We start from the raw sequence: 26,451 nt of genomic DNA on the forward strand, positions 1-26,451 counted from the left end.
ATATGAATTTTCAACAACAACAAAAAATAAGTTTTGAGCCACTGACAAAACAATTTATTAACAATGCAAGGAACCATTGAATTTGAATAATATAACTTTATAAGGAAGCTTTTTCTCTTACATATACAAACATATTCAGGCTCTTTCGGGACATGTAAAAGTATACAAAGTTTTAAACATATTAAAGATAAAAGCTAGTTCAGGGCCTCTTTTCGGTATCTTCTAGTCCTAAAATAAAATCTGTTTTATTTCTTTTAACTATATTTGGAACTTCAATATTGAAACTATTTTGGTCTCGGATAATTAGTGCCTATTAATTTTTTTTTAAGTCAAAAGGAAAGTCTGACTGCCTACAATTTCTTATAACTTCTTTTATTTTTATCCTACTTTCCAGCGAGGTAGCACCCTTAAACCTCAGCTGCTCTATGGATTGCGTGTTGTTATTTAGAGAGTTCTTTAGAATATTTCACAGCTAATAAACTCTTTAAATTTTAGGTTACTCTTTGCATTTCCATATTAGTTTCGCTGACAGTGTTCTTCCTTCTCTTGGCTGAAATAATTCCTCCCACTTCGCTTGCCGTTCCTCTTCTGGGAAAATATCTTCTATTTACAATGATTCTCGTGACGCTTTCCATTTGTGTCACCGTGGGAGTGCTGAATGTTCATTTTAGGTAAGCTTTTATTAAGTTTTATGTCAATTTGGCTTGCATTTATGGAAATGGCATAAATTGAAGTGATTTACCAAAAGCTGAAGCTCTTGGGATCATGCAACGAGGCTATGCTATCCCTCATTGATTTGAAAAGGATGTTTGAGGGACTCTAGTGGGAGGGGTGCTTAATCAAAATGTCATGTTAAACTTTTAAAAGCTTTCTTTGATTGGAATGAAATAGATTGTTGCAAATATAACATTAGAATACTATAAGGATTTCTACCAAAAGAGAAAGGAAACGTATAAAAGCTTTCAACTAAAGGGTTAATTTTGTACAGAGCAATAATGACGATTTTCATAGAAAAGTGGACTGAGTGATTATTCTGTGTAAAAAAATTAAAAAATATATCAAATGACACAGAAAACTTCTTGTCTAGAACAGGGCATATCATTATTACCACATAAGAAGCAGACGCCAAAAAACGATTCCCGTCAATAGAGAGAAGCTGAATAGAGAACTCTAAGGAACACAGGTCATAATATCTTTTTTTTAGAACGTTCAAGATACAATTTCAAAGAAAAATAATAATCAGAAACTAAGAAAACAGGCCTAAGGGAAGTATAATTTGAAAAAGAGACCACTGCACAGACATATCGCCTATAAAACCTACATGGCTCATGGCTACATGGCTACATGGCTCAGTAAAAATGAAAAGGAGCAACACGGATTTAAATCAGCTTCCAGAAATCCTTTGGTTTTGGTATGACGGCACGCCAATATTTCAGTCTACTTGGAAGCTGTATCTTTGCTTGAAGTTCAATCCAAGCTAATAACTTATGATTATTGCTATTCAGGATTCATCACAGAATTTGTCAAGAAAGTTTGGCTCATGTAGAAAAAACTATTCCACTGTTTCAGAAAAGTTAAGCTAATTATTGAACTCTCTAGTGTCTTGTGATGAAGCAAAACAATCTGTAGACGGTTTCGATAACCCGCTGGAAGGCGAGTTTTTGTCATTAATGTAATGAAAAGTTTGAAATCCTTTACGATAAGAAGCTTATTTCTAATCTTGATTGAACTCAAATTGAATGCTGATCAATTTCTCCCTGGTAACAAGCATCAGAAGGTTGGAAACCTTTTCATTTCTAACATTCGCGTACAAATAACGGGGAAAGGATGAAGACAATTTAGATTAGAAGCCATAGACAGATATTATTTAATTGCTAAACGGTGAAATTAAATTGGTTTTTAGCAAAAGATTGTAGCGTCTTAGCGTGGGGCTGGAGTGTTCTTTTTCTAACCGAGCTTCCATCCAATTGATTAAACAACAGTCCATTTCAAAAAGTGTAAAGGTTCAGTACTAAAACAAAATAACAGATTTTTAACAAAAGATTTACATTAAGTTTCAAGTTCTCTTATCGTTTGTTTTGCGATTGATCAGAAATAAGTCTTTTATGTAAGATGAGAGTTATCATTAAGGACGCAATAGACTTTTAACAACATAATTTTTATGACAGGAGGAAAGATCTCATTTTCCCCCCTTTATTTCTGCTCGAGCATGTAACACGTTAAGGAAATATAGGCAGTAACAACTTCTTTGACATTGCATCTTGAGCTGCTCCGTCATGTCTACACGATCGGCACTTTTTTGATTGTGATTAGTTGGCCATTTTGGCGGAAAATATTTCTAGATTTGGTATTTTTTTAATCAGAAACTTTCTGATCTGATTTGAGTTATATAAAATGAAAAGTCCTTATTTGCCAAGAGTAGAAAACTTCAAATGCTTCTTCTTTTTTTGCATAATTACTGCTTCTAGTACTGCAACCACTAACAATTCATTGCAGTACCAAACGACCTGAGGCAAACTCAGCTGCACACGCTCTTCCTGCACCCCAATATACCTATCTTACTCCTACGAATTTCCAATTTTCCTTAGATACTTTCTTATTACCTCTTCCTACCCTATTTGGTGACAACCTGCTATTCTTTTGACCTCGAATAGATTACAAAAATACAGTCTTAGTGTATCCAACTTCCATTATTTATCATCAGGCGGATCAACCAGCTTTTTTGTAAAGCTTATTTTTGATGAGCCCTTTACTCCGTTATATCATCAGGTTTATTCCCAGCTTTACTCACACGAAATAAAAAGTTCGAAACGGGATTACACACCAAGTCAATCTGTACCCTCGTGATCCCCTGGGTGCACTGAAATGGCAAACGTTATCCAGATATTTGACTATATTATATTTTGAATAGGGGATTGGTTTCGGGCAAATGGTGCAAAATATTCACCACTGGTCCCTTGTTTCATCCGTATTCAAGAAGGGCGGTAAAAATTACCTCCGGAGCTTGAGAGAAAACTTTCAAGGTAAGATTAGTATTTGTTCCTAGCACCACCAGTAAAATTACCTGATGCCTCCTGGGTACCTGTTAATGCTACGTTATGGCATCACGGTCGAGACGGGCCATGGTCTATCCTGCCACCAATATTTGTAATCTAATGTGCTGCCAGGGTCTGTCCTGAAACCCCTAGTGTAAGTTCTCTGGCACCAACACTGGCAATCTGTGAAAGAAACGCAGCCAACAGTCAACTCTGACGCGCCACGATATGAGCCCACGATATCAAGGCCAAAATTCTTCTTCGTTAACTTTTATGTTCCTCCAGGAAAGACCTCTCAAATAATCAGGAGCGTAGCTCCAGTATTTTTATTTGGAGGAAGAGTGGTCTACATCCGGAGAACCACCGGGCATGGGCTATATAATAATTTTGTCTCTAAGTAATTGGGGGCAACTGTGCCCCACCTAAAACGACGCCACTGCAAAAAACTAACTGCATTCAACTTTTCTTCAAAAGGGCAAAAACTGCAACAAGGCACAGCGCATGGAGATCGACTGATCCTAACCTTTGGAGGGTGCAACTTAAAGCCAGACGTTATCCCCCCAATGTATGAACTAATCATTCCCATTTCTCCAGTCGAGTCGTTTAAAATGTTTTTTGGTTCAGGACGACTCACCCTAGCTGTGTAGTTTCTACTCAAAGCTAATTAGCCAGTCTGTGAGAAATTGCCCAAAATATTACGCGAAAAGGGAAAGCCAGACATTACGAAGCATTTTAGAATAAAGGCGGGGATGGGAGGGGTTGTAAAGATAGTAAAAAAAGGGGGAATAATTTGATATATCGACAAACAACAAAAAGGGCATTTATCCGATAATTAGAGCCAGGGGATTCAATAATTATCTTCTTGAACTTCTCAGCTATCTTTCTTTGTTCGCTGCCTTCCTTATGCTTGAATTTAGGTAAAAATTGTATGCTCCTCAGTTCTTTTCTTTTGAAATTTACTGTTGAAGCAAGCAAGCCCTACCTATAGAAGATTCATGATCACGTCGCAAGTAACGGACAAATATGCTGTATTACAATTCAAACTATTATCAAGGATGTTCGATGTTAAAAAAATTATCGTGCGAGTCTCAGTGTCGGCTGACAGTCTCAGAGACAAATGGCTATTAGTCAATTTTCTCAGCACCACAAGGGGCTTCGGAAGCAATTTTTATACAAATTGACAGGGGATCTTAGATGGGGTGTTCCCATTTGAGCGCTTTCCCATTTGAGCGCCACGGAATTTTGTTCCATTTGAGCGCCATGGAATTTTGTTCCCATTTGAGCGCCACGGAGTACCATTTGAGCGCCAAACCCAAAATTGTGATTTTGCGGTGGATGAAGCGTGGTTTGCTGCCACATTGACCTGTAGAAATATTTATTGCCACGAAGACAACGAACAAAACTGAGGATTTTATTGGGTCAATGGTTGTGAAAATAACTTCCATTTATAGTATTATAAACTAAGTAAATATATATAGTATTTATGTATACCATATATATTTACTACTAAAGGTATATACAGGTACTTATGCATTATGCGGTATCCACCGCTATATACTGTATGAGGAAAACAGACATGAAGACCCGTCGGTAAATTTTTCGCAGTTGATATTATTGACATAAGAATAAAGTAAACATACCACTCGATACCTTTTTTATGCTCTTTCCAAATAGAATAATCATTTTTTCTGATATGAATTTTACCCCCACCCCTATATATACCAATTCAGGGTATATATTTGCACATTAGGGGGGGGTAAATTTTATTTCTGATGTTAATGGGAGGTAAGTTTAAAATTTACCCCCACCCCCCTAATGTGCAAATATATACCCTGGATTGGTATACATAGGGGTGGGGGTAAAATTCATTTCCGACAAAAATGATTATTATATTTGGAAAGAGCCTAAAAATGGCATCGAGTGGTGTGTTTACTTTATTCGTAAGTCAATAATATGATTTGCGAAAAATTTACCTGATCACCTAGCTATATCACCTAACATACGCAAAATATTATCTGGCGCTCAAATGGGACACAACTGAAATAATTAAAATACGGCGCGCACAGGGGAAAGGCCCATGGGCGCGCCATGGCGCTCAAATGGGAAAGCGCTCAAATGGGATACACCCTCTTAGATGTGTCAACAATTCAAAAAGCTAACGAGAGGCTAGTTGAAAACACGGGAAACCTAAAATCTCTTACTAATTGTTAAGCAAATCGCTGTCTAATCAATTTACATACAGAATTAATAATGTGCATCCTGTCTCCGCAAAATATTCAATCAAAGCTGTTAAAAGGAAACTTCAAAAGTTGTTAAACTATTAAATCGGACTTCTTTTGAGCTGCTTTTTAATACTTTTCAAGCAGGTATACTAGCATATTCTTTGGAAATGCTCTTTCCTAAACTTTAAAAAGAGAATTCTGCTCCGTTCAATAAAAAAAGTTTACGCTTTCTAATGATGTAAGTTATATTAAATCTGAATATCTCAATCTTTGGCACAAAACTGGAGAAGTTTAATGGTTTTTCTAAGATTTCCGGGAAAGTAGGTGTCGGAATTCAGTTTTCTGTCCTTTTTTTGGATGTCTTATCTAAGCTATACAAGCTATAGCAATACCGACCAATTAATTCTACATAGTTTGACCACACAAACTAAAAAGTTTGTAATAATCTAATTAGATGATTCTTTCAGATCTCGAACGACCTTAAGTAATGATGTCTCATGGAAGAAATACCCGTTATAGTAGCTTTAAACAATATCTGCAGAACATCAACCGAATCTGACATGAATGAGTAACACATTACTGAGATCTCGTAATCATGGCTGTTTACTCTGCTTTATGTCGTTCAGCCTTAGCTTTCACAAATTAAAACGAATTGCTACTAAAAAAATATACTGTTTGAAATATAGATTTACTTAATCTGAGACTTGAATCATTTCATAAATAAACTATCAAATTTATCTCCAAATCTGATAAATAACAAATTTATTTCAAACTTGTGACAAAAATAAAAATGTGCATATAAAAATTAGCTAAAATGTCCATTATTATTTTTTCGTCCTGTATTAGTGGTTTTCTCATCAACTTTCCAGTCTTGGCGGGTCTCATTCCACTAGTTAATCAATGTCACATTGCGAAGGACCCACTTTTCCCACATCCATAAATTACATAAACAGTCGGACTTTGAATAATATGAAGCATGAAAAAGGTTCGGAATATGAAAATCGAAGTTCTATCCTAGAGCTCTTTTTTGGACAACCGTGAAGACGATTGAGGGTATGGATAACGATGAAATATATTTGAACGCTGAAGTGAAGAGATTGCTCAGTTCATTGATTTTGGCTCTAATATGTCCATTCTGCCTTTGTGTTATTATTAGGGAGAACTTTCAAGCCCTACTAAAAATATATGATAAAAAATAAAATGTAACTGACTGCCACAGTTTTTTTTTTAATTTATTGCTCCTTCTAAAATGGATATCAATTATTTTTAAAGGTATCACTAGTCAGAAGAAAATAAGAAAAAAAGCAAAAAGTAAAAACTATCTTTATGAAAATATATTATCCCTAGTTTATGATGCATGCTGAAAATTTGTCCTTTTAAATAAACAGATAGCTGATGACTAGAGTTGAATTTCTGAACTAGAAAAGATCACTTGGACTCTCCAAAATTTTGAAGCAAAACCTATTTAAAATTGTTTCTTTTTATTTATCATGAACTTTTTCGGTTGTTGTCAAAGGTATCGCTATTTTTCCTGCCATCAAAAAATATGTCAATTCCTTTTTGTCATTTCTAAGGCTGTCATTGTTTATTTTCTTCATCAGTCGAAATGCCTTTGTTTTTATTCGCCATTTAAAAAAGTCTTATTTTGGTTTACTCAAATAATATTTTTTCATCTACCCATCAAAACTGTTCAGAATCTATAATTTCCAAAACTTTAAAAATCGTACAATCATGAATACTAATAAGCAGAACTCAGTGTGCAAAATCGATAGCCCCATACCGTCCCTTTTAGAATCAATTAGAAAGCATTGTTTTTATCTTCCTCTGCGGTAATTACACCCGTGAGATTTTAATAGAAACTCCCCAAGTAAAAGTTATCTGTCAACAAAAGCTTTCCGGGGAAATAGTTGTTTACTAGTAAGCAAAGAAGTAGAAATGGGGTAATAAAGCATTGTTGATGGCTTCATAATTTCAAAACAAAGTGGAAGTGCGTGCGTCTATAACTGACAAATTATTTTAGTTGTCACTTAGTAGAATTTTATTTATTCGATGACTAATAATCTGGGAAATCCTAAGATCCACTACTACTATAAAAATAGTTCGACTTAGCGTTTGACTTTACTTGTTGCACCGATTGAACTTCAAGCACCTATAATTAAGAAGAAGTCAAATAGCGATGAGAAAAAAGTCTTTAAACAGTGCTGTGCATCTTTTGACATTCGTTTTGAATGTTTAGTGTTTTAGAATGGCATGAAAATGTTAAAATTCAGGTCAAGTGCTATGGAAAGTATAGATTACTTCCACTGATCTGAATTAACAGATAATTTTCTCCCCATTGAGAGAGGACCTTAAGGAAAGGCAAATATAATAATTTTAGTAAATTTGAGTGAGTTAGATATAACCCAAAGTCTCCTAGTCAGGAGATAATAGGCGTTGTGAAAGTTATTTAATCAGTTTCATTTATAATGCCCTTTCATGTCGTCTTCATGCTAGGTCTAGGTCTCACGTTTTCCCTAGGTCTAGCAGTAATCTTGTTAATTAAAGTAATGGTGACATTTTTCGTAAAAAAAAGACCGAGTACCATTTTTTTTTATAATAACTTTTGAACCAATTTACAGATCACCTTCTACTCATTGCATGTCACCTTGGATGAAAAAACTCTTCATTGAATTAATGCCAAGGATCCTTTGCATGAGAAGGCCTGATTTCTATTACAGAAGGAAGTCCCTGGGCTTCTGCTTTTTGAAAGAAAGGTAAGCTAACCATTTAGCTTATTTAGTCTGAAACTTTATTTTTGGGCGGTATTTCCTTGGAGTAGCCCCCAAACAGTTTTTCATAACTACAGTGACCTTTGAATCGGATTTGAAAACACTTTTATTCTACTCTGTAGTGTAGCTAGGAGGGGAGGGGAGCGACTGTCCCTTGGCATAGCCTAAAAGGGGACTATTTTACTATTTTACTATTTTATTTAATTATATTGTGGTAGGTGTAAAAACTGAAATTGTCCTCGGGTGCGGAAAATTTTAGCTACGTCTCTGCTTCTACTTGAAGCAGAATATAACACGTCTGCAAAAATAGCATGATTCATCCCAGTGACAGTTCCAGCGTTTTTACCAGTGATTACATTCTGTTTAAAGCCAAGAACATCTCTCAGATTATCATTGAGATGAATCGGTTCCTTGTCAACTGGTGAGCTAATGTCAATCTTGCCGTGTTCCATTGAATAATTAAATTGGAATTTAACTTTCTTATGAACAAAGATTTTTCTATTGGTTGTACGACAAAAATCAGTCATACTACAAAATTCTTTATATTTCAATCTGACATAAGGATATTCACTAGATTTAAGCGCTTCTACCCATTCATACTCGACAAAGAGTGACCAACCGAATGGTACAACTTTTATCTCATACGTACGATCTTTTCTCAGAATATCATATGTATTTTTGAGAATACAATTGATGAGAGCAACTTCTTACTTTCCATCGTCGAAATTGACGGTGGGGGAGAGTTTTGTCCAAAAATCACTTTTTTATTCAAATCATTGTTGAGGGGGTCAGAAACGGTCGACAGAAATGTCACATAGAATCTATTGGGCATTATATACGTCCTCAGCGGATATCCAGGAATAAACATCAGAGTTGCATCTTAGCCAACGAACAATCAACTGTCTCTTGCCTCTGTCAGTACAAGTCTTTAATATCTTAATTAATCTTATACATTCAAGTGTTTTTAACTTTTTGTAGTTAGTAATCATAAAAACCACCAAGAATTTCATCATCTTTCATGTGACGTAGACGATACGTTGTGGTTGTGGTGTCTAATATTCTGGAGATTTTAAAATATTCAGTGGACCCTAAGTAGTTACCCTTTTCTAAAACAGTTGTAGTTCAATAGATTCGAGCTGTATCACCAACATTGAATTTCTTCTTTTCTTCACTTCCTTCCCACCATCATTGGAATATTGTCTGAAAAGTGTCAAGTGTAGTTTCACCACCATCTCGATGAACTTTCACAAGGGTAGAGTTTGACAGAGGTTGATAAGGGAGTTGATTAGAAATCAACATGATTTTAAGCAATTCATGAATAAAAGCAGCAGTATTTTTCAATGTGCAATATCTTGAAATTAAAAGTCGAATAGTTCTAATCAATTGTTTCGCCAATGCTACTTTATTGGACTATGACGATGATAGGGCATTTAATTATGTTTCAAAAGAACCTTCTTTACATGAGGATTAACAAATTCACTACCCCGATCATTTTGAATGTTTTTATAACTATCCTGTTCAAGAATGATTTCAAGACCTTTAACAACTTCATCACCTCTCTTTGACCGCAGTGGAATGACATAAGCATAGCGCCTAAAACACTGATTGCAAGTAGAATGTACTTGTATTGCTCATTGTGACACCGTTGAATCTCATCTAGAGTAAAAAAAATCTGCTTGTAATATTTGCACAAAGGCTTTAGTTTTTTGATAGTGACTACCACACGAACTTTATGATTACTATGTAGTGTATAACTTGATTTATTCCTCAAATACTCCTACCGCTAGTTTCCTTTCAAGTCCAGTGACTTGAGCAAGTGTGACGGGTGAACCTAAACATCCCAGTGCACCAATATTCTCATAAACATGTTTCAAAGCTTAAACCGTTTTGAACGTAAACACGTAGTGTAGTAACCACTGTCCTTTTTCAAACTAACTGGTGACGATGAGAGAGATGCAGTGATATTAACACGCCTTCGCTTGAGTCCCAACAACACTCTTGTCAAATCCTTTCCACTTGGCGTGCTAGTATTTTCCGAAAATAATTTAAAAACATCTTTTGATATTTGACTAAATTCCTTTAATCGTTTTAAAACATGTTTATTGCCAATATGACTTTTGGGGAAGTTTGATGAGTTTAAACAAAAACCTTTTTTTATCTATTGGTTGTTTTTATTTTCGTTGTATTAATGGTGTATTTAGACGAAACATCCTAGACGCCGAATACAGTCTATTATAGATTCGAGGTGCTTTTTTCCAAAAGAAGAAAAAGTTTAAAAATTTATAAAAATTACTGTCAAAATGATATAAGTCTCTTACGATTTGTGATCAAATTTGATCATAAATCAAGTAGAATGTAGGTCTTGCCATGGATTATAAATTGATTCCCACCATTAGCATCAATTTGAACATGTTCACATTCAGTGAGATAAGTCAAGAGTCCTTTACATTTCTCAAGATAGGAATGTAGCATTACATCTGCAAAACATGTCAAAACTTTAGACAAATCTTTTTCTTCCTTTGATGTTGTTGTTGGCGTTGGTGATCGTGGTGTTGAATTTTGAATTATTTTCTTTTCTTGATCAATGAAAACCGACGGTTCTATCCCGGTAGGGCTTATTTTTGTTGACTGGTCGAAGTGCCTTTTGAGCGAAATTAATTTATCATCATCGGCAATTGCCTTATTACTACTACTACTACTAACAACTCATTGCAGCACCAAGCCGCCTGAGGCCAGCACAGCTACGCACGCTCCTCCTCCACCCCAATCTATTCAAAGCCTCCCTTTTTACACCCGCCAACGAAGTTCCCATTTCCTTTGAATCTTTCTTTATGACGTCCTCCCAACCCGACCGAGGACGACCTGCTTTCCCTTTAGCCCTAGACGGTTGGCCGAAAAGAACAATCTTCGGCAATCTGTCATCCTTCATCCGAACAACATGCCCTAACCACCTCAACCTTTCTTTCATTATAGACCTAGAAAGCGGTATTGAACCACATTTTTCTTATAGACTATTGTTTGAAATACGGTCAGTCAGCCGGGTAACCAGAACAATACTTAAGCAATTTCTCTGGAAAACATCTAGCAAATCTTCATCAGCTTTTCTGAGCGCCCATACTTCAGAGCCATATTTGACCACTGTCATCACTGTAGCTACCAATATTCTAATCTTAGTTTGCAGACTTATCTTCCTATTCTTCCAGACTTTTTTTAACCGTGAAAAAACACCCTGAGCCTTGGCTATTCTATTTTCAACATCTTCACTGCTCCCACCATCTTTACTAATAATACTACCAAGGTAAGTGAAGCTGTCCACCTGATCAATCTTTTCATTACCCAACGTCACCTTTTCATCTTCACTTATTCCTAGCCTTAGTGACATGGTCTTCCTAACATTAATTTTCAAACCAATACTAGCACCCTGAACTCGCAAAACCTCTAAAACTTCATTCATTTTGCTCACACTTTCATCTAAGATGCTTAAATCATCAGCATAATCGAAGTCCAGGAGACTTTTTCCTCCCCATATGATTCCGTGGTCTCCTATTGCCTTTCCTGTGCTCCTTAAGAGAAAGTCCATCAAAATAATCCATATAAAGGGGGATAGAACACAATCCTGATTAACTCCGAATTTAATACAAAACCAGCTGCGAACCTCTTTTCCTATCTTAACCGCAGCAGTGTTATTCTCGTACATAGCACAGCACTAATTACTTTTCTGTATTTGTATGGTGTACCATACAAGGAAAAAACCTTTACTAAAGCTCCTCTATCAACAGAATCGAACGCTTGCTCATAATCTATAAAACTGAGGACCAAAGGTGTTTGAAAACTTAGGCACTTCTCAATTATTAACCTAAGAGTGAAAATTTGGTCAACACATCCTCTACCTTTTCTAAAACCGCACTGCTCTTCTCTTAAAACTTTGTCTACGGCATCTCTCAGTCTAAAAAGTATCATATTACTAAGCAATTTGCGACCTACAGAGACCAGACTAATGCCTCGATAATTACCACACTCACTTTTATCACCTTTCTTATAAAGTGGCTTAATTAAGGTTTTCCTAAAATCAGTAGGTACTTCCCCTTTTTCAAAAATCATATTCATAATCTCCAATAACTTATTTCTAACCTCAGAGCCACCATATTTGAGAAACTCATTTACTACCCTATCAGCACCTGGAGCCTTATTATTCTTTAATCCTTTTAGTACTGTTTCTAATTCCTCCTCACAAAACAAATCTTCCTTCACATCCAAGGTGTCACAAACTTTTTCATTTTCCTCTATATTTTTTCCTGCAACTCTATCACGGTTAAGCAAATTCTCAAAATGTTCGGCCCATCTCGCTTTAGCTTTTGTCTTATCGCTAATTGCCACCCCATTCCTATCTTTAACTGTGACAAGTCCGGATTGACTGCTACCTCTCAATTTGTTAACGTGCCAGTACAATATTTTACGATTATGCCGTCTAGCTGCATCTTCTAGATCCTCGGCAATTTTATCCATGGCCTCCACTTCACCCCTCCTTAGTTCATATTTCAATACTTTCTCCACTTTCTTTCCATTTCTTTTGTTTTCATGTGATCTATCTCTCAGATAATTCTTGTACATTTCCTTTCTCCTTTCTATTAAACTTAAAGCTTTTTCACTAATATTCTTAGCTGCAGCTCACGCTTTCTTCCCTAATACAACTTCAGCAACTTCACAAATTATTTTTCTAAAATTATTCCAACCATCTTCCATATTATCAAATTTTAAACTCTCAAGTTTAGTATTCAACTGTTCCTGGAAAGTTTCTCTCAAATTCTCATCCTGGAGTCTACTAACATCATAACTTCCCGGGAGGTAATTACCCTTCCGATATTTCAGCTTTAAATTAAGCCTTGACACTACTAGATGGTGATCTTTACTTTTAACATCAATAACAGCACTCCTGTATACCCTAGTATCTTGTATTGATCCTACCAGTCTTCGATTTACTATAACATAATCAATAAGGTTTGCTGTCTTACCATCACGTGAATACCATGTTAGCTTATGAGCCATTTTATGACCAAACACCGTATTGGTTATAACTAGATTGTTATACCTACAAAATTGCAAAAGTCTGTATCCATTACTGTTTTCTTTTCCTACACCAAATTTACCTAAGCTGGGATACCATCTATCATTATTTCTACCAACCTGGGAGTTAAAATCTCCCAGCAATAACATCATATTTCTACCTGTGTGTATGTGTCTGGGAGCGGGTGTGTGTGGGGGTGGGGGTGTGTCAGCGTCTGTGGGTGTGTCTCTCGGTGTGTGTCTGTGTGTGTCTGTGTGTGTGTATGTCTATGACTGTATGTATCTCTGTTTATGTGTGTGTGTTTGTGTTGATCTGTATCTGTGTGTGTATATTTTTGTTTCTGTGTGAGTCTGTGTCTGTCTATGTCTATGTGTCTTTGTAGATATGTTTTTGTGTGTTTGTGTATGTGTGTGTATGTGTGTTTGTGTGTGTGCGTGTGTATGTGTTTGAATGTGTGTGGGTGTAGATATGAGTGTGTATAGGTATGAAAGTAAATGTGTGTGAGTATGAGTGTGAGTGTGAGTGTGTGAGAGTGTGGGTGTGGGTGTGTGGGTGAGGGTGGGTATGTGGGTATGTGTGTATGTATGTGTGTGTGTGTGTGTGTGTGTGTGTGTGTGTGTGTGTGTGTGTGTGTGTTTGTGTTTTTGTGTGTCGGTGTGTGTGGGTGGGTCAGTGAGTGTGTGTGTCCGTGTGCTTGTTGGTGTTGGGGTGTGTGCTTGTTTGGGGTAGTTGGTGTTTTTGTGTGTGTGTGTGGGTTTGTGTGTGTATATTTAAGTGGGGGTGTGAGTGTGTGTGTGTTTATATGTTTGTGTGTGTGTGTTTGTCTGTGTGTGTGTGTGCGTGTGCGTGTGTCTCTCTGTGTGTGTGTGTGTGTGCGTGTTTTTGTGTGTGTGTGCGTGTGTTTGGGTGTGTTTAATAAGATCTTTCAAGTGCTACCTGTGAAATGTATAAGAAGCAATTTTTTCGCGGGGGGGGGGGTATGACACGCTTCTATTAAGTTGAAAAATGAATATTTTCACTATGTTTAATAACAGTTTAATAACCTAAAATCTTAGGGGGATAGAACTCTCAAATAAGACCTCCTATTGTTACTTTTTTTCCTCGCCTTGACTTGCGTTAGATCCTAACAATGAAACGTAAAGTTGTTCTTCATTTTTTCTCTTTTTGTCGTCATCTAGAACGTTGTTCACGCAGTAAATTGATCACACACATAATAGCTCGTTGTTTTTTTTATTTGTTTTTCTGAAAAATTTCAAAGGAGGAAATTTCCTTATGACTAAATGATTGCTATTTTTTTACTTACAAAAGGGTTGGCATTATTAATTTCCATTTGCAAATCTTCGGTCGTGAGAAGGGTGTTAGACGATCCCTGGTTTTCATGTGATCGTGATGAAAATTCACCAACAAGGCCAAGATCATTTATTAAGCATTTAAATCAATGTTGGGGAGCAATAGTCTCACCAACTCAAAAATATTCATTCAATTGGTTATTGATGTTATTGCCTGTTTCATTTAACCTGCCAGGCTCTTCATCCCTAGGTCTTTTCGGTAGTGTCGATAAATCATTGGCCTAGAATAAAAAAAGTTTCAATATTCATTTATGATAAAATTTCTAAAAATTAAGTTCAAATTTCTAAGTTCAAGAAAGACTCCATGTTCAAGAAAATAGAAACTTCTATGATGAAGATAAAAATTATAAATTCAAAAAAAAACATCACTACAAAAAATATTTTTCTAATACAAAAACTCATGACTGACTTACTTATATCATCCTTATTTTCACTTTTTAAATATCACAGGTAATTTTTCGGCTAAAATTATATTTAATGAAATTTTAAGACATTTAAAAAAAAGTTGAAAAAATACGTCAAAAAATGTACCCCCCTTAAAAAGCTACCCCCTTGTCATCTCCCAACCCTACCGAGGGGTATGGAGCCCTTTCATATTCATTACGAAACTATGTTCTTTTCTCGTTCATAACCAGAAAAATATTTTAAAATGTGGTTATAGCCCCTGTCACACTTATAGAACATATTGTACTATTATTCTTGTTAAGGCTCGGTTTCAATAATAACCCGTGGACTTTATAAGAAAAGTTTTAGAATAACTAGTAGTAAGAAATGCTTTTGTATAAGCTAATGATTATATATAATATCCAAACCCATAGAATCCAGTAATTGCTCTTTTTTAAAAGCTCCCCCCTGAATGGGGGGAGCTCATTTTTAACCTGGTTCAAATTATTCCATGAACTGAATTCAGTCGCTCAATAGTAGGGTAAGGTGATTTTAAAACTAATCAATTCGCTAACTATAGGGACTGTATGTGTCATTTGATAAACTGAAACTATATTAGAAATAATTCCATCACCAACTAAGCATACCAAGAAAAATATATCACTTACTTCTTGTCTATAGCATTCATCGTTATCATAATTCCTTTTGTTAGAATGTATCTTAATAGATCGTGTTCAGTTCGTCTAATGAATAAAAGCGATGGCGTCCGTTCTTTTATAACAAAATATTCGCTTGACATAAGGATAGGGCAGCCATTAAAATCTTGGCAACGCTAGTGAGAAATTCCTTATCGCAGAATTTGAGATAAGAATATCCGCTTGAAATGATTTCCTATTTGTCTGCTCGGAGTAATAGCGTTTCTTTCTTGGAGAAAAATTGTTTCCATGAATATATTACTGCTCTTGTTAAAAGCTGATAGGATATGAAAAACGAATAACTCCAATATGGGTCCACTTCAATGGTGGGGGTGCTGTCCGCTTGGAATGATAGGCCACTTGTATGGTGGTGAACCAGTCCGCTTAAATAGGTTGACTTAATACTACTGGCCTACCGAATCTTTATAATCATTTTATACCCCTCCCCTTTGTATTTTGCCATTAATCAAAAAAAGTTCATTTTAGTTCTTGGACATGAATTTTTTTTTATACTTTACCAATCTGTGTTAAATTTTGGTCACCCATTTTTATGCTGTATTGATATTTTTAATATGTGTTTGCAATTTTGGTCGTTTCTTTGTTTTTATTTCTTTTACTGAATAAATGAAGCGAATTCAGCTCTTTTTGAGCTTGCGATAGCCTTTAGAAAATAAATATTATCTTACCTTATGTCTATAGCCAAGATGTATTGTAGAATGCAGACCCCATAGCCCCAAAATCTGTTGCAGCCAAATTGTATGCACCAATAATTATATATTTATTGATAACGTCAAATTTCAGTTTTTCTGCTTAAGAATCTGGATTGTAGTTAGGATTCTTAACAAAATTTAAATATTTAGTAAAACTTTTGATGAACAGGAGTTTTGTTGAAAAAACCCGTAATAAAGCTTAATGACACAATTAAGGACTGAGGGAAAGGGGTACTATTGTTCGTATAAATGGAGATTCAGCGCGGCTTTTGATGTTTTACGCTTCTGAATCCATTATAACCTTTACAATAGGGTTCTCTGCTGTTTAAGTATAGTGTAAAATTATGTTTAAATACATTGTAATATTGTATATAAATATGAAAAGAAAAACATTACAATTTAAAATCGCTGAAAATGTAAATCCTGTTAGCCCCCCCGAATCTTTATAACGCTTGAGACTTCTGTGAAGCGGATCATAAACGATCCTTTTTTGAAATTCTGCTAACAACATCGATGCTCATAAAAGTTTGATCCAAACAATTTTTAGGATATCGAGTGTCCTTACTGAAAAATCACTGAATTAAAAAATAAATTAAAATTGATCATACGAGCTAAATTATTTTCATCAGATATTGCCAGCCCTCATAAAAGTTCCTTTTTTAAAATTCTGCTAACTACCTAGATCCTCGAGGTAAAAGTCTGAATAAAACGCTTTTAGGATATCAAGTGTCCTTACTGAAAAAAACTACTGAATTAAAATATAAATTAACTTTATCATAAGAACAAAATTGTTTAATCAGATACGCCAGCACTCATAAACGATCCTTTTTGAAATTCTGCTAACAACATCGATGCTCAAGGTAAAAGTTTTAATCAGACACTTTTAGGGTATCGAGTGTCTTTACTGAAAAACTATTGAATTTAAAAAATAAATTAAAATAATCATACGACCTAAATTATTTCATCAGATACCCCCTCCAAAATACCTTGTTCTTTATGTTATAGTTTGACTTTTCATTCCCAATTAAATTAAAAAATAAGCATTTTCAACTAGAAATAAGGAGCATCGTTAAAAACTAAGATGAATGGAAATTTTCTTCGATTCTGAGCATTTTTGTTTCTCCTCCATAATTGACCCCCCCCCCCCCTCCCCTGCCCTCACAAATGGGGGAAGGAGGGGCTTCTGAGCCTTGCCCTTGAGGCAGATCCCATTTATTTTCTATTCTGAGTATTTTTGGTTTTCCCTCCAAAATTGACCCCCCCCCCTCCCCTGTCCTCAGAAATGGGGGAAGGAGGGGCCGCTGAGCCTTCCCCTTGAGGCAGATCCCGTTTATTCTCGATTCTGAGCATTTTTGGTTTTCCCTCCAAAATTGACCCCCCCCCCTGCCCTGCCCTCAGAAATGGGAGAAGGAGGGGCCTCTGAGCCTTCTCCTTGAGGCAGATCCCATTTATTCTCGATTTTGAGTATTTTTGGTTTTCCATCCAAAATTGACCCCCCCTCCCCTGCCCTCAGAAATGGGGGAACGAAGGGCCTCTGAGCCTTCCCCTTGAGGCAGGTCCCATTTGTTTTCGTTTCTGAGTATTTTTGGTTTTCCCTCCAAAATTCGAATAAACTATTCTCTTTGAATTCAATTCTCTTACTAATATAAATTGTAATGAAAATCATTCCTTTTATTCAAATACCAAACACAAATCAAGTTATCGTATATGGAGTAACCTCCGCTCTCTGATTGGCTGCCTAAAAAACAGGTGTCAGCTCGAAAAAAAACACTGGTTGAAAAAAAAACTTGGAGTTGAAACAAATTTGTGCGGGGAATCCCCGTTCATACTGTTATCTTTTTTGCAATGTTTAGGAACAGGCGGGGAATCCCCACTCGTTTGGAATGGTACCCACGGGACATAAGCAAATAGCACATAGTTTCATAACGTGTTTAATCACGTGTAGAGGTTATCATAGAATAACAATGGAAGGAACATAGAATAGCATGGAAGAGAACATAAACCCTTAGAATAACATGGGAGGGAACATAGAATAGCATGGAAGGGAACATAAGCCCTTAAAATAGCATGGGAGGGAACATAAGCCCTTGTAATAGCATAGGAAGGAACATAAGCTTCTAGAATAACATGGGGGGGATCATAATCCACCCAAATCCATATGTACATGCTCTGGAAAGACACCAAGGAACATAAGGCAAGCAAATCCATTGTCTCGGCAAATAACATGGAGATTCCTATAGCTTCAAGCAAATAACATGGAGATTCCTATAGCTTTATGCAAAGTATTACATTGATTACTACTGACGTAAATAATCATCATCTTATTATTTTCTTTGTCAGTCCTTAAAAGATTTCAATATTGATGTCCCTATTAGATAGAATAAAAGAGTGGCTGTAGATGAATGTGCTAATTTTGGCTAAGTATTCATCAATTACAAGCATGGAGTGCTTTGGATAGACAAGCATAGGCATATGTTAGCAGAATATGGAATAGCCTACCTACGTAGTAAAAATTTCCTGATTTAGTCGACAAAATTGCTCCAGAAGTGTTACCTATGTCATTTTGTGTGAGTTAAAACAAAATTTTAGAAGTTAATTAATTAAACAGTAGGGTAAACGATCACTTTTTGGGGATACCTACCAAGGGTGGACAATCACTTTTGGACAAGCTTTTATTAATGTTTTGGAAGGTTATAGTTCATTTTAAATGCAAAAAATCCTTGATTTTCAGGAATTGATCCGTTATTCCAAAAAAGTGTAGTTTGTAAAGCTCAACTAATTTTGATGGAATACTGAAGAAAATTTATAATTGCTTAAGGGTTGTTTTTTTCTAATAGTGTGAGTATACCAATACAAAATGTAAAATCTCAGGAGATAAATTATTACTGGCACTTTTAAGGTATACAACTAATGCATGTTGAACAATACATTTTAATTTTACAATCAAAATCCTATTAAAATCAAGCTTTTTTATTTGTAACTTGAAAAAAAAAAGAAAAAAAGAAGAAAAAAGAAAATAAACACGAACGACTATTTACTTAATACTCTAGGATATACTGTAAACTATGGTCTTTCTTCCTTTATTAATCCAAAAAATTAAAATTCCACGAGACTCTTCGCTCGAGTTTGAAACTGGCTAGTTTAATTTATGGAATTGGTGGTACTGGCAACATTGTTTATTAGACTTAACAAGGAAAAATGTGTCTCCCATTTTGTTTTTGCCTTATCATGCGGAACAGGGGGTCGTAGAAAGCTGGGAATGTAGTTATTCGATGTTAAATTCAGAGACCTGGTGCCCTTCAATCCAAAGGAAATGGAATCTAAACACCCTTTTTGTGTCCCAATGGTTTGAATCAAAATTTCAGTATCAGTTTTCATCAAAATGTTCAAAACCATTGAGAAATATGCTTCTAGAAGCGACAAGAAGCGTGAAGCTTTAGGAGCATTGATGTAGACTCAAGTAAATAACCCATTTCAAACAGAGGGTTCATAGCTCGATTTCAGTATAAAGATGAACTTGCTACGCTAAGCTTGCTAAGCAATTATTTATTGTAGGTATTTACAGAAGGTTTCAACCTTATTATTACTACCACTACTTTTATTGCGAAAACAACAGCCGCAACCACTCATACCATGACTAATACAGGCACCGCCACCGCCAATAATGCTCTACTACTTATACCTAATGATTATTCCTGTCGCAGCGTCTGAAATTGCCATGAGTATTATATATGCATCACTTAATGAATTGGAATGTATGTATATTTAATCCATGTAGAAATACGTACCCTATTGTAAAAACCTGTAAAAAGGAATTTGGAATGTTTTGTAGCACTGAATAGTATAGCATCCAAAGGAAATATAAATATTCTGATGTGGGTCCCTGGGTACTTGGGGATTGAAGATACTTAGATTTCAGAAGAAGCAGCTAAGGCTGGTATATCACTGATCGACCATAGACCAAAATCTTTCATTCTCATCTCTCAGAGCTGCTTGAAAGCGAAGATAAGGAGGTGGGGTATTGGAAGAGCGGAACAGCATTGGCATCGGAAGGTGGGATGTAATGTAACAAAGGAAGTTCTTCCGAGGCTTAATCCCATGCTGACTAAACACGTACTTTGACTAAAAAAAAACCTTCGGAGATAAGAATGATGACTGAAGCCATAACATGAATTAGAGATTTTGGGAAGCACCTTGCCCGTATTGCAACAGCTGATTCCCCAATTTTGCCAAAAATTTAAGATAGCCGTGGAAACAAGAGGACCTCTGATAAGAGAATGTCCAACGAGAAGCAGACATCGACTGGAGATTTTTTTATGAGTTGAGTGTTAAGCTGGAGGACATAGTAGGGGAAGGAGGAGTCCGGCAGCTGAAAAGTATATGATAAGGATGGGGGAGCCAAATACATATTTCAATCCACCATATAATATTTTTTTGGGGTGTGTGTGAAGGCAATAGACCAGGGCGGCCTAAGCCTCGACCCAGAGTGTGTGGGTCCACCTCGCCATTAAATGAATTAATATTAATGTCTGTCATGGGATACAGTAAGGACCTTTAGTTTTATATTTCGATCTTGGTCGGTTTTATTACATTGTTTTTTATGTCTACATTATTCTTTGCTTGTGGTTCTTTCTACTTTTGATAAAAAAGTATTCCCAACCGTATATAGTTTAGTTGTGGTTTACTACTTTAGATAAAAAGGTGCCCCTGCCACGTGATATAGTGGAGAAAATTAGTCACACTAGTGCATAAATTCAACATAAGTACATTTTAGCTTTTTACTGAAAAATATTGTCAATGTTATCGCATGGTAAACGGTCATATTATACTAGTGAAATTAAATTAAACTTAGCAAATATTCTGATATGTGTATTTTATTGAAATGACCAGATAAGATAATATTTATTTCCTAAAGGCTATGACAAGCTCTAATAGAACCAAATTTGCTTCAAATGTCCATTAAGAGAATGCAAAACAAAGAAACTACCAATACGGTAAGACCAAATTAAAAGAAGCCTCAAGCATCAAGCATAATCAGTATTTTGATTCTTTAATTAGTATACTAAAAAGTAAAACTGTTTGAAGTAATTTTTTTTTCAAGTGCATGTACCACTCTTCCTTTCCGTATTACTTGAGGGGCCGCAGCTGTTAGAAGAAAATTAAAAAAAAAACAACGAAAAAACAAAACCAAACACTAACACATAAACTACTCAGGAAAAATATAGTAATTTTGAAATTCTCAAAAAAAAACTATTTAGGATACGGGTATCCTCACCAGGGTAAATGGAGGCTGGAGGTGCAATATATTTTGCAAAGGTTATTCACTAAATTGTTTTTTTTTTCATGTAGTTCCCAACCAACTAAAGAATCCAATCTTGTAATGAACTTCTCTTCAAAAGAGACTTTCAGTTGTGACAATTCTATGAAAAGAAGTGAAATCAACTCTTTGCCAACTTACGACAGCAGACTTACAGGTAATGTGTTCTATTATAAAGAAAATATCTTTTTTTTCTATCGGCTGATTTGTCTCTTGCTTTTTCCGTTAAATACGATTTCAGCTCCCCCAAAAACGAGAAAAAAAAAAAGCGACGACATATGTGTGATCACTGGTCATCAGTGACGAAACAAAGTTCAGGCCATGTAGCAGTACTTTTACTCGAAAAACCTATCAAACAGTTCGTGGTAACGAATTGTAAGTAAGGAGCGAACCGGCTCAATAGTAACCGAAACTCTAAAAAATGGAATTTTGATACCAATAGATACATCAAAAGGACCGGAGTTTTATTCTGATTTTAATTATATAAGATTCATCAATGTTAGTTTTACCCATCAAAAGTTACGAGCCTGAGAAATGTTGCCTTATTTTCAAAAGTGAAATTTATACCATCAGATTCAACGTTTCAAAAAACCCTACTGTATAGGTTTCAAGCTCATATCTGCAAAACTGGGGAATTTTGTATTTTTTTGCCAGAAGAAAGATCACGGATGCGTGTTATTTGTTTTACGTGGTAGGATCTCTCCATGGAGAAATTTTTCATTGGGGAAGACAATTTTCCGTGAAGGGAGTGCCGGATTTTCTAGCATTATTTAAAAAACGATCAGAAATTAAATGAAAAAACAAGTTTTTTGAGCTGAAAGTGACGAGCAGCATTAAAATTTAAAACGAACAGAAATTATTACGTATATGAGGGGGTTCGCCCCCTTGTCAATAGCTCGCTCTTTATGCTAAGGTTTTTTGTAGTACTTTAATAAAAGCTATTTATTCTAATTAAGCCTTTTGTGATTCAGCGATCATTCTTAAGGAATTGGAACAAAATTCGAAGTTTAGCGCAAAGAGCGAGGTATTGACCAGGTTTCAATTGAGGTTTTAGTTTTTTCATCTACGGTGAGCCAAAATCAAAACCTGCATTAATTCAAAAATGTTCAATTTTTTTTTTTTTTTACTGAAAGTAAGGAGCGACATTAAAACTTAAAAACGAATAGAAATTATTCTGTATATGAAAGAGGATATTCCCTCCTCAACACCTAGCTCCTTACGCTAAAGGTTTTTATTGTTTTGAAAAGTAGAGTTGTGAGAAAGTCAAACGTTAGCGTAAAGAGCGAGGCGTTGAGGAGGGGACATCCCCTTTTATACACGGAATAATTTCTGTTCATTTTAAGTTTTAATGTCGCTCCTTGCTTGCAGTTAAAAAGAAACTTATTTTTTTATTTAATTAATGATAGCAACGATATTAATTTTTTTTTATTGCTAACCTGGTCAAAATCTTACTGGTCAAATTTTAACTTATAAAATAGCTTTTGATTTTGCTCGTTTCTTTTTTTTTCGGTTGTTGGCTTTTTCGGCTAGTTGAATTTGATTAAACAGTGAACTAGGAGCATCTAAAACTGAATAAAAGCCTTTTTTTTGTCTTTATTAGTTGAGTTTTCTTTATTGGTTGAAAAGGCTTTGGGTTTTAATTAATTTCTGCAGCTTTTATACTCTCTACCATACTAGCCAATCCTAAGTTACTTGAGTAGAAATGCGGGTTTAGATAGAGGTGACATCAATAGAACGTAACCATTCTGAGAACATCAAATATAACGTAGAAGATACTAGCCGGTAGTAGGGTAAGAAGTTCCATTTCTACGACGCCCCCGTACCAAACAGGTTTTTCTCGTAGTCCTATTCTACAGGTCATTACATCTTTGCCAAGAGATTTACGCAATTTCTAATTCAAGGTATATACATGTCTTTTTTTTAGAGATAAACCAAAACCAGCATGTCTTGTTTCGCTGTTATGCAATTATTTTTTTGTTACCTTATACTTTTACGACGCCCCCGTACCAAACAGGTTGCATTTGCAAAAAAGGGGTAATTAGTGATTGGAAAATTTTTTAATGCTTTTACAATCGGAGATGTTTGATTAACCTTTGCAAAAAAAGGGGTAATGGGATTTGCGAATTGGAGGAGATGCCATGATTATGTACTGTATAATGCACAAGTGATGTTTTGGAGAGTATTGTCAATTTAACGAGAAATGGCTGAAAAATGTTTTTAGGGGGATGGGTTGCATGGAAGGTTGAGTTGCACAAGAGTTCAGTTACAGAAAGGCTCTCTGGGCTCCCAAAAGGCCCCCCGGAGCCCCAAAGGCTCCTGAGTTCCCATTATAATACTTTTTAAGGCAGTATCTTGTCTTCTCAGAACAATTTATTATTTTAGGGATTTATTCGGGTGAAACAGTTAGAGACAATTCAAAAGATGATTTAAAAGATGATTTTAGAAAAGGAATTGAAGATGAAACTCTGTGGTCGTTATAATACACAAGTTCCATTTGAACAGTGTTGTGAGGTCCCCTACCACACCCCCAAAGGGCTCCGATCCCCCCACCCCCACCCATGTATTAGCGAAGTTACTCTGTGGTCGTTATAATACACATGTTCCATTTGAACAGTGTTGTGATGTCCATTACCACAACCCCAAAGGGCCCCGGCGCCTCAAAGGCTCCTGAGCCCCCATTATAATACTTTTTAAGGCATTATCATATCTTTTCAGAACAAATTATTATTTGAAGGAATTATTTCGGTGAAACAGTTAGAGACAATTCAAAAGATGATTTAAAAGATGATTTTAGAAAAGGAATTGAAGATGAAACTCTGTGGTCGTTATAATACACAAGTTCCATTTGAACAGTGTTGTGAGGTCCCCTACCACAACCCCAAAGGGCTCCGATCCCCTCCCCCCCACCCAAGTATTAGCGAAGTTACTCTGTGGTCGTTATAATACACATGTTCCATTTGAACAGTGTTGTGAGGTCCATTAACGCAACCCCAAAGGGCTCCGATCCCCCCATCCACACCCCCAAGGAAACCCCGGGTCCTCAAAGGTTCTCTGGGCTCCCAAAGGGCACCGGGCGCGCCCATGGCTCTGAGCCTCCATTATAATACTTTTTAAGGTTTTATTATATCTTTTCAGAAACTCTAGTTTTTTGCAAGAAGATTATGAAAAATACAAGTCTCTGGTTCAAATGTGAAACTTAAGTTCATTTTGGATCGAAAAAATAAACTATTTCCGTAAAATCTGAGCTAATAAGGGGTTTTGACTGTAAACTCTAGTTTGTGGAAATAAAATTAAATGAACCCTACAGTAGGATGTCCGCTACTATCCTAAGCCTCAGCGCACATAACCTCTTCTAAATTAACCTTAAAAATGAAACTATCTTTTTTTTATCATGAATTGTTTAGCCTGTAGACCCATTCCTGAAAGTTTCATTTTCCTAACCTAACCCCTTTCCAGGATAGCCAAAAGTATCTAAAGTAGAATTGGTAATGTTCTATCAGCTGTAAGCCACGCAAGATAGATGATAAAAGAAACTAGTCAAACAAGTCCTCTCAACGGAGAAATGGATTGCAAACAGTGGTTTCTAATTAACCGAGTCAGACTCAAAACGAGCAGAAATTAACATTTGGCGCGTTAATTGCAAGTTGGGCGCGAAACCCCTATGCCTTCCCAAGACCAGAACAAAATTTGCACTTTACTGAAAAATATAAGTGAATGTGCATTGTCAGTTTATTCCTAAGCTAACCCCTTTCCAAGATGGCTAAAAGTAGCTAAATTATAATTGTTAATGTTCTATCAGCTTTACGCTAAAAAAAAAAACAAAAAAAAAACAATGGAATTATTTAATGATATTCATTTTTTTTTATTTTAAAAGTTCTGCGTTTGTTTCAGACCATCATGTTTCCCCCCCAAAAAAAAAAACTTTTCAGACAATCAAGTTCAGCCTAACTAGAATTTTTTTAAACTGAAGTGGAAAATTTGATATTATTTTGGGAAAATAGAATTGATCAATAACTTATTTCATTTTCATTGAGAAAATTCAGAATGGAAGTTGAACTTTTTAGTCTTCGCGATTTTTTGTATTAACCAGGAGTTTTGTAAACGCTTAATACCCACAGGCATATGCGAGTCAAATTTCATCTTAAAGTGCCAATGTATCTGATAGAATAATTTAAGTCTTATGATCAATTTCATAAAACCTATAATTTTCACCTTTTTCTTCATTAAGTATCAATTACTTCAAGAAATTAATTCCACATTTTTACAGATAGGAGTTTGTTGTTGTGATTTTAAAAGTTCTGCTTTTGTTTCAGCCCATCGTGTATCTCCCCCCCCCCAAAAAAAAGAAAAAACTTTTCAGACAATCAAGTTCAGACTAACTAGAATTTTTTTAAACTGAAGTGGAAAATTTGATATTATTTTGGGAAAATAGAATTGATCAATAACTTATTTCATTTTCATTGAGAAAATTCAGAATGGAAGTTGAACTTTTTAGTCTTCGCGATTTTTTGTATTAACCAGGAGTTTTGTAAACGCTTAATACCCACAAGCATATGCGAGTCAAATTTCATCTTAAAGTGCCAATGTATCTGATAGAATGATTTAAGTGTTATGATCAATTTCATAAAACCTATAATTTTCACCTTTTTCTTCATTAAGTATCAATTACTTCAAGAAATTAATTCCACATTTTTGCAGATAGGAGCTTAAAACTTCCGAAGTAGGGATATTGGTTTTTAGAGTTTCAGTTACTATTGAGTCGTTTAGTTCCTTACTTACAGTTCGTTAGCACAAACACAAAAATGTTATCACTCATAACATTTAAATCTTGGCAAATCCAAAACACCAGTGCAGTGATTTTTGCAAGTGCGTTTAGGTGTTAAATTCCAATTAATATGCACGTAAC

The 26,451-nt window shown here is 35.6% G+C and overlaps 1 protein-coding gene across 1 annotated transcript in view; it reads left to right on the plus strand.

Moving 5' to 3' along the window:
• The first annotated feature begins 499 nt into the window (after window positions 1-499).
• LOC148948590 (acetylcholine receptor subunit beta-like 2) overlaps window positions 500-26,451 on the plus strand; it is a 39,144-nt gene continuing 13,192 nt past the window's right edge. The window contains exons 1-3 of the mRNA XM_089094000.1: window positions 500-671; window positions 7,876-8,010; window positions 21,578-21,702. Coding sequence (XP_088950126.1) covers window positions 613-671; window positions 7,876-8,010; window positions 21,578-21,702 — 319 coding nt within the window. The 5' untranslated portion in view covers window positions 500-612. The remainder of the gene's footprint in view (window positions 672-7,875; window positions 8,011-21,577; window positions 21,703-26,451) is intronic.

The sequence above is a fragment of the Artemia sp. Qi Xiang Cuo genome, chromosome 9 (genome assembly GCF_049724085.1).
Source record: "Artemia sp. Qi Xiang Cuo chromosome 9, ASM4972408v1, whole genome shotgun sequence".
In the NCBI taxonomy this organism is placed as follows: Eukaryota; Metazoa; Arthropoda; class Branchiopoda; order Anostraca; family Artemiidae; genus Artemia; species Artemia sp. Qi Xiang Cuo.